Source organism: Strongylocentrotus purpuratus, unplaced genomic scaffold (genome assembly GCF_000002235.5).
Source record: "Strongylocentrotus purpuratus isolate Spur 01 unplaced genomic scaffold, Spur_5.0 spur5_contig_866, whole genome shotgun sequence".
In the NCBI taxonomy this organism is placed as follows: domain Eukaryota; kingdom Metazoa; phylum Echinodermata; class Echinoidea; order Camarodonta; family Strongylocentrotidae; genus Strongylocentrotus; species Strongylocentrotus purpuratus.
In genome coordinates, this window is record NW_022145575.1 from 1784526 (window position 1) to 1797452 (window position 12927).

General features: G+C 36.2%; 1 protein-coding gene across 1 annotated transcript in view; it reads left to right on the forward strand.

Moving 5' to 3' along the window:
• The window catches only part of LOC115918329 (SWI/SNF-related matrix-associated actin-dependent regulator of chromatin subfamily D member 1-like), a 61151-nt gene extending 53497 nt beyond the window's left edge, over positions 1-7654 (forward strand). The window contains exons 7-9 of the mRNA XM_030973781.1: positions 4405-4485; positions 6106-6228; positions 7416-7654. Of these exons, the coding sequence (XP_030829641.1) occupies positions 4405-4485; positions 6106-6228; positions 7416-7571 (360 nt within the window). The 3' untranslated portion in view covers positions 7572-7654. The remainder of the gene's footprint in view (positions 1-4404; positions 4486-6105; positions 6229-7415) is intronic.
• Positions 7655-12927: the final 5273 nt, after the last annotated feature.

Here is a 12927-nt window from a genome sequence, read left to right on the forward strand (position 1 = left end):
AAAACCCTCAGTAGGCCTGTCCTCATTAGCTCGAATTTGCCAAATAACCCGCTATTTTAAATATCCCGATCGCAAATTATCCAGCTAATTTGCGTCTTCATCAGCTCGCAGTTGCAATTAGCAGGATATTTGGTTGACAAAGTATCCCAAGAAAACTTGGTCTTGTTTTTGAAATATCCCGCTATTTGGGAAATAGCAGGCTAATTTGCGCCCGTCCGAGCTAGTTTGTGATGAGCGTGTCTGTCTGGTGAAGACGCAATTTCAAGCTTCGGGATAATATCCAGAGTCTGAAATAAGCGGGTTATTTGGCAAACTTGAGCTGATGAAGACAGGCCTAGTGTATGGTGCGAATGATCTAGAACGTACATCTTGACTTTTAGCCATTCAATGTCTACTCGCACGTATTCCTCTGCTAAGAGCCGAACAGGTATTAACTCTTTATCAAAATACAAGAGGTAATTCCATTATGGTTTCTAGGAAATTATTTCTCCCACTCTGTATTTATTATTACCATAAAGTATATGAGCCAGCCATGCCACAAGATTTAATTGATTTCCCAAAGTTTATATTAGATGTGTGATTCTTATTAGGAAAAGTTATTCCTAAATGCTCATATAAACATGAGGTGGTCAACTTCCTCAATCTTTTTCCTCTTGGTCCACGATATTATGAACTGTCGAGTCGGTCATATATATTACTGTATGGATTTGACGGTTCATAATAAGGCCAACAACTTGATAAGAAGTTTTGGAGAATGGTGAACTTATTGCTGTACTGCAGGACTTCAATTTTTTTGAAGGTGTCTTTGAAAGGCACGCGATGTTGCCTTCAAGCGGGTAAAAGGAAAAAAAAGGAAAATCTATCAAAATGATGAAATGGAAGTTGAATAAATAGACACTCCGGATATGAAATCATCAATCTAGGTTTAGGAATGCGCCAAACGTCTCTGAAAAGTGAACAAAATCGAGAAGTTGATTTATAGGGGCGTTCTTGGGCCATGAAAAGTGTTTTGACAGTTTGTATACGAGCCTTGAAGTTGCGCTCTTTTTAATAAGTGGGCCAGGTTCACGTGCTCTTCACATGTTGAACTCTATTGTTTCAGGATTTTATCGTTTCTTTTGTTCTCTTGGCCTTTTTTTTCTCTTATTTTTTTCTTTGCATTATCATTCTTTCTTTTCCGTTATCTTTTTTGTTTATATTCAAAATCTTTGTTTAAAAATCCAATTTTATTATCTCTCTCTTTTTCATGGGTTTCAGAATGAATGTAACCATTGTTTTTTAATTTTTTTCATTGAAGTGGGGATCCAAGATTATATTAACAGAGGAAGTAAAATCTGAAAGGATTTTTCCCCCCTCCCCACACAATGGATATGTCCCTGAGTTTTTTGATAGTGAGGTTATTGTGTTTTCCCTTCTTGTGTCTCTTTTCCTGTGATTTCTTAGTTTTATCAGGTGGGCTGTATATAATACAGACCACCTTATATTTTTGTTAAAATCGCCTTTATTATTTATTTATTTATTTATTATTTATTTTTCTTATTTCGACCCACTTTTTTGTTAGCAAAATAACTTTGTAATGGCTCAATCAAATGCTTTGATATTTGGCACACATATGTATAGGCATATGGACAAAACACGGTAAGGTTTTCAACCTTGACCTTGACTGATGACGTCATCTAGGCGCCATTTTGTGAAATTTTCTGAAAATCAACTCATGATCATATCTTCATAACCAAAATTCATTTCTCATTCATATTTATCATGATCAAGGTCAATATCAGTCCGGTAAATTTCAGGTCAAAATACGCGCGCGTGCGCGTACGTCCGCGCGTCAGTGCGCGCGCAAAAAATTTAAATGCTCAAAATCGTCTCAAATTTTTTTTGCATACGTTTTAGGTCATTTTAAGCATTTTATAAAAAATCGCGCACACGCGCATGCGCGCGCGTTTTCGCGCGTAACACCATTACACAACATAGAATCGCCATTTTTTTTTCTTTCATGATATTCTCATATTTTTTCGAGGAATTTGATACCGTGTTTATCTCTTTATGACCATTAATAACAAGATGAGCGTCAATTCAAGATAAATGTCCGTGCGCGCGAGCTCTTTTATTACATAGCATATATGGACAAAAACATGCCTATACAAAATCCATTATAGCTCTTTGGAATGAACCGTGACCTTCAATGTTTTTTCATTTTTAAATAGAGTATGAGTCGGAAATATGATTCGATGTCTCATTTGGCCATTAAGTGTATCGTGACATCATCATAATGGCCTTGGAACTCAAAATACGAATTTGCATATTATGAAGTCAGCATATTTATGTAAAATTGATTGTATCTCTGTATATATTGATCGATTTTCTTCAAAATTTCGATATGTTGTAGCTAAGATAATTCTCTTCAAGTTCAATAGTAATCATTTTTCATTTGATGACGTCATCAGAGTAAAAATTTCGATTAAAGGCCTCATGTCAGAAATTTCACAATTTGCGTGTTATGACTACAGAAGGTGAATTTCGTTCACGTAATGAATCTACATGATATTGTTTATTAAGAATTTTTAAGCAGTTTGTCGCTTATTTTTGCTCTATTTTGTTTTAAATTTTAGTTGACCAGCCCACCTATACTTGTTCCAAACAAGTATTATATGTCTAGTTTTGGTCTTGTTTTCATTGTTATATTTCATTGGTTTATCCTGGAAAGCACTCTACCATTTTATTTCCCCTTTACAGTATCTGACTGATAGAAAAGTGGTATGGTAGAACATTTGAAAAATCAGGTCTTTGTGTGTAAGAAATAAGTTGCAGAACATTCAGCTAATATGAATTGCAAATCACTTTCTTCCTTTACATGTGAGATTTTGTCAATTTGTAGCTAAATATATCTCTTATGAAAGCCTTATGGGATAGACTGCTATTTTGCATTGTGTTGAATTAACAAAATGGGGTTTCTTTACTTTTGTTTATTTCACAAAATGTACTAAATAGACAAGTATGTAAACAATCCATTCTCAAATTAAGGGATACAGCATTGGTGATATTTTTCATTAATATGATTTACCACTAATCTGTATTATGTTTGAGTGGTATGAGATGTTAGTGGGTTTTATGTATGAAAGGAATTCACTTTTGACACACTTTTGTTGTTGTTTTTGGTTTGAACATTTTATATAGAAAGTAGAAAGAATGCTAAAGGAGTTCACTTGGTACTGGTTTCCAAGCATTGATTTACATTTTATTTCAGAATGAGAAGCACATGCGCTCCTCATGTATTAATCAATTGTGTCCACGTGGCCTTCATTTGCCTGGCTTTGCGCTTGCTTTATGAAGAAAGAAAATGGTTGACACTCTAAATCACAGATTAATTACCCGATATGACATAGTGTTTACATTCCACGAAGAAGACGTGTTAAGATCGCTCTCACTCGCTAGGTGATAACTCATCCAGAACTAGGTTTAAGACCTGTTTTTGCGGGAAACCTGTCTGGATGTTTAGGATATACAAAGGTCTTGACGCTGAGAAGCTGGGGTGATAAGTGGGGCAAGAAAGAAGGACTGGCAGAAAGTGGGTCACTGGGTTAAGCTTGGGTAACCGATTTAAATAAAAATTGGGTTTAAGCCAGAATATGGTTTTGTTAATTGATAGCCTCCAAAATGCACTCGTTAAACTGCTCATGATTTTAGATAAACAAGGTCCATTTTAGTGCATATACTTAAGACCCCGTTCTCACTCACTTCGTTGGAGCGCTTTGGAGCGCTCTAACTAAGACCCGTTCCTCTGGAGCGGTCTAACTAAGACCACTTTCAAAGTGAGTGAGAACGGGGTCTAACTCTCAAGTGTATATTATTATTGGGTAAACATAAAATGAGATCATTTTAATATGTGTCTATTTCTTGTGTTTGTTTTCATTGTTTCAGAATCAGATCAACTTTTGATTTTGAAAGATTAACCTTGATGCCAAAGGTTTTTTTCAAGTAAATGTCTGAAATGTTAGGTCGATATATTCTGTTTATGAAAAGATTGTTCATTGTCTGAGAATTAACAATTTCCCTCTTTTCTTATTCATTTAGAAATCAGTCCTGAAATCTTTGATGTGTACAGTATCTTCTCCTTCTTCTTCTTCTTCTTCTTCTTCTTCTTCTTCTTCTTCTTCTTCTTCTTCTTCTTCTTCTTCCTCTTCTCCTTCTTCCTTCTCTTCTTCTTCTTTCTCTTCTTCTTCTTCTTCTTCTTCTTCTTCTTCTTCTTCTTCTTCTTCTTCTTCTTCTTCTTCTTTCTCTTCTTCTTCCTCCTTTTCTCCTTCTCCTCCTCTCTCTCTCTCTCTCACTCATTCTTTCCTTCCTTAATAACATCACCAGAGGATTAACCTCCTTTTCTTTCTCTTTCTCTCTTCCACACAGGACGACACGTTGAAAGAGCAGATGAAATCTTTCCTTCTCTCCACAGCCAGTCAGCAGGAGATCGCATTATTGGACAATAAGGTATGCTAATAAATATCATTATGTTTAGTACTTCCAAGAATTGAAAATACTTCTGTGTTCTAGCAGTGACACAAATGAATTCAACTTCTCTCTTGACTACTCATTGTTTTATATACACAACTACACATGTAGATGTTCAGACATTCATGTTTGTTCTGTCGCCAATTTCTCAACAGTTTTCTTTTATCAGGTATAAGGTTAGGTTTAGGGTTACACTTTGGTTTTAGGTTAGGTTTAGATTCCAGGGCTGAAGGTATGGATTTGATTAGTGTAGAATAGTGGGAATAGAGCAGTAGTCAGCAATGTATTGTTTCTCTCTCTCTCTCTCTCTCTCTCTCTCTCCCCCCCTCTCTCTCTCTTCTCTCTCCCTCTCTCTTTGGAGGAGGAGGAGGAGGGGGAGGGGGAGGGGGTATAGCACAAGGCAAAATCATCACTGTTGTTATATCATTATTCCTTTTGGATTATTAAAACCAGATTTTAAAAAAGGAGCCCGTAGAAGATCTTATTTCCATCACCCTTTCACATTGACAAGATGATCCTCAACACCTTTATCTGATCAGGAATAAAGCTTGCAGGCTTTGTGGTATAGGCCTAGGGTTGTTGCGTGTGTAACCGGGCTTATATATATTGTGCCTTTGGGACTAGGAGTGTCAGTCGCATAAAACCATCTTCAGTCATCTTGGAAGGTAGTCCTTCAGGTCCCTGGAGTACCTTGAGCTTTAGATATTGGGCCAGTGATAATGGTGATAATAAGTATATTGGATAGTTTTGTAGTGCTTGTATCCACCACATATGGTGGATATGAGCACGTCATTATTACTTCGGATTAGCTCTGCTACCGATTTCTGTGCTCGTATTAATTCAAGGAATTCCTTCCTACCAGTACCCTTTCAGCTCCTGTGTGGAGAGTAGCAGATGTAGATTAATGTCTTTGTGAAGAAAAGAGTCTGAGCTTGAAGAACCTAGTCTATTACTTAATTGGGTCCAATGATCCCTGCTCATCTTAGAGTGATAAGCTTGAGCAACAAAGCATGCATACATATCTCTCTCTCTCTCTCTCTCTCTCTCTCTTTTACTCTCTGTCAGAATAACAATGGGTGATGTTTCCTTTAATGTGAATCAACTTTCACCTTGCAACATGAATTACAGTGTCCTCAGTCGTAAAGACCATTACAAATTTGGGGAGCCGCTGAAAGCTGGTCAGTGCCTGAATGCTAGAGGGCAGCATACCACTTAAATATAGGGTAGTACTGAGATAAGTTATGAAGTTGTTCAAAACTACTTCAAATTTGTTTGATAATCAAAGGATTGATGCCAGTAAATTCATGGATACAGATAACAGTATTCATTTGTGCACAATAAACCTTGATACTACTTACTGTACTTATTTTTAATACCAGCTGACTATCGGGCATGCCTCTTGTTCCATGATTCGATTCTAAAATTTCTCATAAAATAAGCTTTGCTAAATAATCCAAATCATAGTCACATGAGCAAGGTACACAAGTTCAATTTTTTTTTGTCAGTGCAGACCATCTGAGGAGCTTTCCATTTTCAGAATATACTCTTCAGACTTTCTGCAAAGCTCCTATTTAAGAATGCCTTTTTTTTCCATTTCAGATTCATGAGACAGTGGAAACCATCAATCAGCTGAAGGTTCAGCGTGAATTCATGTTAGGGTTTGCCAGAGATCCTCAGCAGTTCATCAGTGAATGGCTGGTATCACAAGTTAGAGACCTCAAGGTGAGTTCACGATGATGATGGTGGTGAGGATGGTTGATAGCGATGATGATGAGGACACTAGTAGTAGTGGTGGAAGTAGTGGTGATGATGAGGAGGAGGGGTGCGGAGGGGGGGGGGGGGCGGTTGATGAAGCTTATGGTAGTTATAATCATTGTGGTGATTGTGATGATTGGATGATGGTGGGAGTAATTGTATCGATGATGGTGTCAACTGGTGGTGGTGGTGGTGGTGGTGGTTGTGATGGTAATTTTGTATGGTGGTGATGATGAGGAGGAGGGGTGTGGAGGGGAGGGGGGATGGTGATGAAGCTTATGGTAGTTATTTCATTGTGGTGATTGTGATGATGATCGGATGATGGTGTCAACTGGTGGTGGTGGTGGTGGTGGTGATGGTGACTTTGTATGGTGGTGATGATAAGGAGTGGTGGGGGGAGGGGGGTGGTGATGAAGCTTACGGTAGTTATAATCATTATGGTGTTTGTGGTGATGATTGGATGATGGAGGGAGTAGGTGTATTGATGATGGTGTCAACTGGTTGTGGAGGTGGTGGTGGTGGTTGTGATGATGGTGATGATTTTGTATAGCAGTGATGATGAGGAGGGGTGGGAGGAAGAGGGGGGGGGGGTTGGTGATGAAGCATATGGTACATGTAGTTATAATCATTGTGGTGTTTGTGATGATGATTGGATGATGATGGTAGTAGTGAATGGTGATGATGATTGGATGATGATGGTAGTAGTGAATGGTGATGATGATGTTGAAGAACTCCTGAGAGTAGCAATTATTATGAAGAATAATACAAGAGCAAATATGATTCTATTCTGTGAATTCAACAACAAATTTAATTTTTCTCTCTCATTCTTTCTCTCTCTCATTATCTCTCTCTCTCTCTCTCTCTCTCTCTTCCCCTCTTTCTCTCTCTCTCTCTCGCTCTCCCTCCCTCTCCCTTTCTCTTTCTTGCTCTTTCTCCCTCCCTCCCATCCTACCTCCCTTCCTCCCTCCCTCCCTCCCTCCCTCCCTCCCTCCCTCCCTCCCTTTCCCTCCCTCCCTCTCCATCCCTCCCTCTCCCTCCCTCCCTCCCTCTCCCTCCCTCCCTCTCCCCCTCCCTCCCCCTCCCTCCCTCTCCCTCTCCCTCTCCCTCTCCCTCTCCCTCTCCCTCTCCCTCTCCCTCTCCCTCCCTCTCTGCAGTGCATGACCGATGTCGTGAACAACCCGGAGGAGGAACGCAGGATGGACTTCTACCACCAGCCCTGGGCCCAGGAGGCCGTTAGACGTTACTTCCAGAGCAAGGTCCAGCAGCGCCGTGCGGAGCTTGAACAGGCCCTCGGTATACGTCACACATAATCAGAAAACATTCCTCCGAAATCCTAACATCTCGTTGAATTTCATTTCTTACAATGTAATGATCAGTAGGCATCCTTTCGCAACTTTTTTTTTTGGAGGGGGTTGGGCGGGGAGAGGGTGGGTTCCTGACTGAGGTAATGTCGTATACCGTTTGTTAACATCCGTATCACTGACAATATTGTTTTATGTTTGACCAGTCTAGTCTATTGTCAAAGCGCAAATTTCATGATTCTAAATAGCAAGATATCAGTCCTGTTGCTGTCCATTATACGGTATGAAGGTGGTATGCATTAGATCATTTTCATAATGTAATCTAATTTGATGCACAAATTGTTGTCAGAATCTTGTCAGAATATGAATTGCATACATTACATGTTGTTAGGACAAGCCATAGTGTTTGTCCTACCAGCAACAAAGACCGTATGCCATTTGCATCCTGACTGTTGAAATACAATTATTTGTAACAGGTGTTTGAAATAATTTTGTAACATGGCACTTAACAAAAGCTTTCCGCAATAGATTTGATTACATTACAAAAATGGTCTATTTCATACCCTGTTTCAGTGTGCACGGAGATATGCCACACTGTTGTGACGGAAAATGTATATTCATGCAGAGAGAAGATGAATGAAAATTTAAAGGGACAGAATCTGTGGCTACATGCACATGTACCTCAAACATTTGCATCATGATAGCCTGGGCCCGTCTTATAAACGGTTGATATTAATCGTAACTTTTTTTTGCGATTCATATCAATTGTAACTGTGTGAATAAGTCATAGGGGACTGCAAACTTGTGATTGATTAGGGGACTTGCGATTGATTTGGATCGATTGCAACTCTTTTGCATCGTGATTGTCTGATTCCAGGAGGGATATGGAACAATATTCTGTAACTACAAAGCTACAAATCCTCTTGAATTTCATTGCGACCTTGACTGGATAGGAGTCTATTATTAAACAAGTATGAAACACAAAATAAATCAAAGCAGTTTCCATTTGAGGAATCATGAAATGACAGACCTCTGTGCATTTATGTATGGGAATGTGTTTACCGTTTGGCTTCTAGTTTTAAATTTTCCTTTTCTATTATTTTTTGAAAATGTAAATAGCCTCTGTAACTATTTCACGTATATCCTCCATCTTTTGTTTAAATGTACAATATTTTTTGCAAGCTTACAGTATTTTGCCATTATTTTCAACGAGAGGTACAAAATATTGCCATTTTGTTCTTCGAGTAGACATGGTTCATGCATAATTGTGTAGTGTCACCAATATTTTATAAAATGAAGTACATGTATTAGGTTAGCGTAGTGTATTGACATGTGTTTTGTAGACAACCTCTGAACTCTAGAGGCTCCATGGAAAAAAAATGAAATGTTGCGTTATTATTTTTGTTTGTTTTAGTTTCTCTTAAGTGCATTTGATAAAGAGTTTGTGTATTATGTCTCTATAAGCTGTAGATCTACAGCCCAATTTCAGGGAATCCATATATCAGAGCCCTGTTTCATGAAACTTGATATCAAGAACAAGTTCCAATAACTGTTATACTAAAATCGTGGCATTTAATTGGCTGATAGCAAATTTGTCATACATTTTAGCATTGTTTATTGATAACAACATTTATGAAACAACCCCTTGATTGTATGCCATGGTTTTGTAGTGCAGTCTATGCTATTGTGAGGGACAGGTTTGGACGGGTCAGTTTTATTTTTTTAAGTTATGAAAATTTTTCATACTGATTTAACTGATTTCATTGAGGGCGTGCAAATACAAAAAATTGCATAATGATGGCATAAGAAAGACTGTGTAAATCATTGAAATCAACACACTAGCCGATGAAAGTGTAAATTAAAATGTTTTCCTCCATACAGATAAGCTACCCGTAACTACATTCTTTGTCTTCTAACATGTAATAAAACCAATTTGAGTTCATTATTTTACTTTCTTTTCATAATTTAGTTTCATATATTGTTAGTAAAGATGCATGTGTATGATGAATGATTAAATAAAGACTCCAAATGTCCTTTCTAAAAAAGTTGAAATATTGATTTGTGTTTATTTGTATGAAGACTAGTGTATGTATGCAGACAGCCGTGTTAACTGAAGAGTTAATACCACTTATTGCTCGTGTTAACTGAAGAGTTAATACCACTTATTGCTCTCTGCTTATGATGTGCAAGAGGATGATGATGATGATGATTGATGTTGGTGATAGTGATGATGTGGATGATGATGTTGATGATGGTGATACCAGATGATGATTGATGATGATAGTGATAAACAGAGGATGATGGTTTTGATGGTGATGATGATGGCAATGTTGATGACGTTGGTGATTAGGCGATTGTTATGATGGTGATGACGAGGATGCTCGAATCTGCTGAGACCCACAAGAGTAATAACTTTTGTACAAAGTTAATACCTTCCTTGCTCTTGATAGATACCATAGAGAAAGAAGATAGATGGAGATTACGGTAATGACTATTATTAGAATGATATACAGAAACAAGTAGGAAGATGCCGATTCTGATGGAAGTTTCATGAAAGAGTCTAAAGCAATCAAGTTGAATGTATAAATCATTTAAAGATCCATAATTTCCTCTTCATTTGTATAGTTTTCCTCGCACCTTTTCTCATTATTTCTCTCTCTGTTCTTCCGCTTTCAATCAAATCATGCAATCTTGTGTATCGATTGCCTCCCACGCAGAGCAACACACACTAGATCCAAAAAAACGAAACTCACAGTATGTTTACGATTTTATACAAAAATTACATTCACCTTTTTATTTGGTATGGCAACATAACAGTACTATAGTGATAAAAATGCTTACAAGATTATCGTAGCATGTGAATACAATTTTTTAATTGCCTAAGTTTAAGTTTGCCCCCATAAATTTATTTGTATTTTCAGGTTTTACCAAAAATAAAGCATCGACTGTACCATCCTGCAAAACCACAAACTTTCACGTGCATGAGATGTTCGTAAATTTCAAGAGTAGTTCAGATTAGCAAAAGATACATGCTACAAAAAATGTAAAACACGATTTACACGACACTAAATCTTTGCAGTTCCCACAAGTTTCTTGCCATGAAAAAAACCATCCTTAACAATTTAACAATTTGCTTAAAATGTCATGATGCAAAAATGTCTGGTTTTGCAGTATTTTGCGATTTTAAAATCAAGTGAAAACTTGGAATTCTGTCATTCATTATATTTTTCTGTATCGTTTCAAAGGATTTGATCACATGATGTACGCAAAAATATTAAAATTTTGATATCTCAATAAGTGTTTTTTTTTTGGGGGGGGGGGGGTTGGGGGGTTTACCTCTACAGTTTTGTATCTTGACTTTTACATAAATACAAAAGATCATAAATACCAACTAAACATAAGATGGCAAAGTTAAGTGATATATCTCCCATTATTAACCTTAATATCAAACGCAACAAATACTTGAACAAATAATTACAACCATCACCCAAAATATACATGATAAAAATTCATTTGAAATCATTTCTATTCCATAAATTACAAACAAATCGTGAATGATGAATACATGTTGATGGAATTCTAGAGTACTACAAACACATAGTTACGTAACATAGTCCACGGTATATGCTTTGCTTTAAAAGAATGAATGAATATGGAATTTGATATCATATTTTTGTGAAAATGTTAGTGATAACATCATACAATCATTTTTAATTGATATACACTTGTATCCATACATGTAGTGATCTGATGTAAATGAAATATTTAGTTTTCTACTAGAAAATATATATATATATATATAACATGAAACTTATGAAATAACTGTTATTCTATTCCTCTTATACCATTTAAAGTTGTCATAATTTTTTTCACTTTACTCATTTCATGTCATTCATATTACAATTCAAAATACAATCGTCAATGTACTTGTTTATCTAAAATACTGGTAAGAAATGATTACCTGTAGCTTATCTGTTGAACTATTTTTATACAAATTTGTTTCATCTTCATTGTTGTTGCGGCTTGATCAAAAAGCTTCAGATACATGCATGTAATAAATTATGTATTATTATCATTATCATTGCATTGAATATGAAATCAAATTTTTCTTACTCCTTAAACAGGGGTGTCTTTTTTTACCTCTTGGACAATTTATTCATATTACAGTATTACTTAAAATAAAGTAGACACATTACCACCAAGTCACACCAAGGTCTATGGGATTATGCATGCAGTCACGCGTGACACAGTGTGAGACTGTCTACTTTATTCCAAGCAATACTGTACGATAAATATTTTGTCATTGTCCTTGTGATAGATATTGCAATGATAAATTATACCGGTACCCGTTTCTATTTACATCTTTCTCATCGTAATGTGAAAATTAAACTAGTGTACACTAGAAATCAATTTATAGTTTTCTGTCATTGTTTAGTTGGAATCTTGCACAGACCAAACATACATGCAAATGTACACATGGTTTAAAGAAGTGAACTACCGAAAATAGATGCTCATATAAACATCTGATAATAAGACTATGTGTTACATGTATATATATATATATACAAATTGTGAATACTTTAGGAATCATTCAAAGTGCAGCAATTCACAAAAGCACAAACAAACATTCAAATAGTAAAAGATTAACTTGATTTTCTGCTGGGTTACTGGAATATCAAATTACATGTTTTCAAGAGTAGTATGAAAATATTGAATTAAAATCAAAATTGTCTTTTTTGTTCTCATTCATTGGAACCTCCAGCACTTAGGAATGAAAGTCAGTGAGTGTTCGCATATTCAACTACCAGACTACAACGCAAGATTCTACACGACCACATGAATGCGAGGAATATAATCAAGATTAAAATAGTTAACTCTTCCTGGGAAGGCATTATATGTTAGTAGAAGCCCTACAAGTAGTCAAATCCTTTCACACACATATTAACTGTAATCTTTATTCTATAAATTAGCTTTTGATAAATATATAGAGCTTAATTAAAATACTTATGAATTCATTGAATAATATATATTATCTGTTTATTTCCATTATCTACATCTAATAATTCTTAACTACAAGTTTGAAATATTTACTCCTTTTAATCATAGAGAATTAGTAAAGTACTTTCTGAATTATGAATAGTGTCCACTTTCTTTTATATTGCAATTTTTGCCGAGTGTTTGCATATTCCCTTTAAATCTATATCAATCATGTGATTGAAAATTCTTGTATATTGTAAAACAGGAATATCTTTACTATAAGCACATGACAATATCCTGTGAGCAATCTATTGTTATAACGAAGAAGAAAAACATGTGACCTGTTCCCATGACACAAAGAGGACATTTCCATTTAAAGCCTGTCTGC